A 3,026-nucleotide genomic window follows, 5' to 3' on the forward strand; every position below is an offset into this window, starting at 1 on the left:
TGCTCATAAAATGGAAGATCTCATGTGCAATCATAATGTTGTCCATGATTTATCTGTTGGAGACAAAGGCACCTTGATAGGGAGAGATGATATTATGCAAACAAGGTTTGAGTCTTTTAGCAAGGATTTTTGTTAAAAGTTTATAGGTAACATTGCATAAACTGATAGGACAAAAGTTCGACACTTTCCTAGGGGTTTCATATTTTGGAATGAAGCAAACAAGGGTATGGTTAATGCCAAAAGGTAACTCTGAGGTAAGAAAAAAATTATGGACAAAGAGGAAAATTACAAACTTGCATGCATTATAATTCTTCCCAAATCTCATGGTGTTGGGAGACTCATATTGGATGTTTTACACTTTTACCCAAATTATATGTATATATAGAAGTTACAAATGGAAATAGATAAAACTCAGCCAAGGACTCTCAAACCTAACCACCCACCAACCACGAAAGAAAATCCCAATTACCAGTAGATCCATTTTGTAGTGTTCTTTTAGATGAACCAGTACAAGAAATCATAAGATATAATCTCACCGGAATTTGATATACTCCGGCTATAACCCACTTACCATCAACAACTATTTCCTTGGAGAGATCACAGCTTGCAGTGCTGGGTTCATAACCACTGTGAATTCCAACTTCTCACTAAAGTCTGACATCTTCTGTGAAGGAAGTGGCTTCCACTGAAACTCCTGAACCATTCTCGCCAACATAAGATCAATATGAAGTGAAGCCATGCTCAAACCTGGACAAATTCTCCTTCCAGCCCCAAACGGTATCATCTTCGCATCCTTCACTCCTGTAATATCAGCATCATCCTTCCCTGATAAAAATCTATCCGGGTTGAATTCCTTCGGGTCGGACCATACCCGATCATCCTCCGATATTCCGGATAAGAATATCTCCACATTGGCATCCGTTGGAACATCATAACCACCCAAGGTTGCAGGCTCGGTCACTGCATGTGTTAAAGAAAAGTACGTAGGAGGGTGTTTACGTAAAAGTTCCTTCGTTACAGCCTTCAAGTATACCATGCTCTCCACGTCCTTCTCATCCACCGTCCGATCTCCCACCGTCGATTTGATCTCATCGTACAATCTTGATTGGATCTCAGGCTTCTCAATCAATCTCGCAACTGCCCATTCCAGTGCAGTCGCAGTTGTGTCGGTCCCACCGTTCAGAAACTCAGAACAGAGAGTCACGAGTTCGTCATTTGTGGGGGTAGATTTACGCCCCTCGATTTTGAGATCATACAGCGTGTCCAGGTAAGAGAACTTCGCCGCCGTCCTACCGGATCTATCTCGGTTCTGTAAGATTGATCTTCGTGCTTCGATGTAGGGGATCAGCGTTTTAAGTTGCTCTTCACGTACTTGCATGGCTTGCTTGCGTTGCTTGGAGAAGAATGGAGCCAAGATTGGAAGATAATCATCGATCCTAGGGTCGAGAATGATCAACACCTTCTTCATCATCTGATCAATCTTTTCGATTTCACTTCCATCCATCTCCACCCCAAAACACATCGACACAAGAATGCAAAACGTAGCGAACCGGACATGTTTCAGAACCGATACCACCCCATGGTTTGATTCGGCTTCAGATTTCATCCGGTCGATCATCAGATCCACCGCAGAAACTCTCACCTCTTGGAATTCCTTTAATTTGGAGTTGCTGAGCATGTTTTGAACCATGTTACGCCGTAACGATCGCCAAACCGGTCCGTAAAGAGCAGAATTCACGGTGAATTTATTGACACTAAAGATTTTCCTTGTTGGGTTCTCCCGAGGCCGGTTCGCAAAAACCTGACCCTTCTGGATAAGTGCTTCATGAGCTAATTCTGCGCTACTGATGATGATCATGGTTCGGGTTCCCATCTTTAATGTTAATATAGGACCATAGATCGGCAAGAGTTCTCTTACGTACTGAAAAAATGGTTTGCCTGAACCGGCAACCTGAAACAAGTTTCCAACAACCGGCCAACCAGGTGGACCGGGTGGAAGGTTAAGCCGCTTTGACTTCCTTAGTGGAAATGAGAATATGAAGGCAGATACGAGGAAGACTATAGCAGTAAGGAAGATACGATATTGATCAGAAAACAGAGTGATAGGAAGGAAGGAAGCCATGAAGTCAAGAGTTGAAGAAGAGCTTGGAAATTAGGAAGAGGGAAATATTATAATATGGTGGAGTTGCAGAGAAGGGTTATTTTAAATAGAAGAAAGACGGGTGAGAATTAAATGGACACATATTCTGGGTGAAGATATTAAATGGAAGCATTAAAAGCACTCTTCTCACCTATCTATTTTGGTTTCTGTCTGAAGATTCAAACAAGGTAGCGGACGGCAGATGAGTGGTTGCCTTGCTGCAATGTAGAATAGCTTTGTCAACTTGAAGTCAGTTCCTACTCTTTTTGGTCAAAAAGTCAGTTCCTACTCAGTGTCCCTAATCAATGCCGCAATTGTGGTTGGTGGAGGATGAGCTTTAACTGATCTTGTGTGTTGCATACCCTGGTGTTTTGTTTTCTCCATGGGTAAATAGGAAAGCGCTTGATATATTTAAATTACATATGTAAGAGACTAAGCACGCGTAAGGTGGCCAGGGTGAAACTCAGTTTAAAAAAAAAAAAAAAAGTACCAATGATCACTTATTTCTGGAATTCAAAATTGTGTCTACAAATCTAACAAAGATTAGTGAATGTTGGATTGTTTTTGTTGATATAACTATAGGGGCATTAAATTGATGAACTATACTATGAATGTCACACCCCACCTGCCGGTATCGGTTACCTGCCCGACAACTCGTGAGAGTGATCCGTCACAGGATCCACGGTCTTACCCATCAATAATAATTAATGCAAGTAAACATAATAATGAGCAGGAATAAGTTCAAGAATTAAATAAAAATATTACAGGAGTCCAAATAATCCAATAAAATAGTCAAGGAAAGAATACACTATCAAAAGAATAATGAATTCAGTGGAAGCAATCAATATTTTTTTTTTTTTTTTTTTTTTTTTTTTATTATAGAATT

The 3,026-nt window shown here is 40.6% G+C and overlaps 1 protein-coding gene across 1 annotated transcript; it reads right to left on the reverse strand.

The window, feature by feature from the left end:
- Window positions 1-285: 285 nt before the first annotated feature.
- LOC149024155 (cytochrome P450 77A2-like) lies at window positions 286-2,181 on the reverse strand. The gene has a single exon (XM_089144477.1). The coding sequence runs from the start codon at window positions 2,120-2,122 to the stop codon at window positions 581-583; it is 1,542 nt and encodes a 513-aa protein (XP_089000603.1). The 5' UTR covers window positions 2,123-2,181; the 3' UTR covers window positions 286-580.
- Between the last annotated feature and the right edge of the window lie 845 nt (window positions 2,182-3,026).

This window comes from Hakea prostrata, chromosome 2 (genome assembly GCF_041222555.1).
Source record: "Hakea prostrata isolate BN-2017 chromosome 2, UWA_Hpros_2, whole genome shotgun sequence".
NCBI classification, from domain to species: domain Eukaryota; kingdom Viridiplantae; phylum Streptophyta; class Magnoliopsida; order Proteales; family Proteaceae; genus Hakea; species Hakea prostrata.

Bases quoted from the DNA above. Each gene is read 5' to 3' on its own strand.
- LOC149024155 (XM_089144477.1), bottom strand. From the start codon at position 2,122: ATGGCTTCCTTCCTTCCTATCACTCTGTTTTCTGATCAATATCGTATC.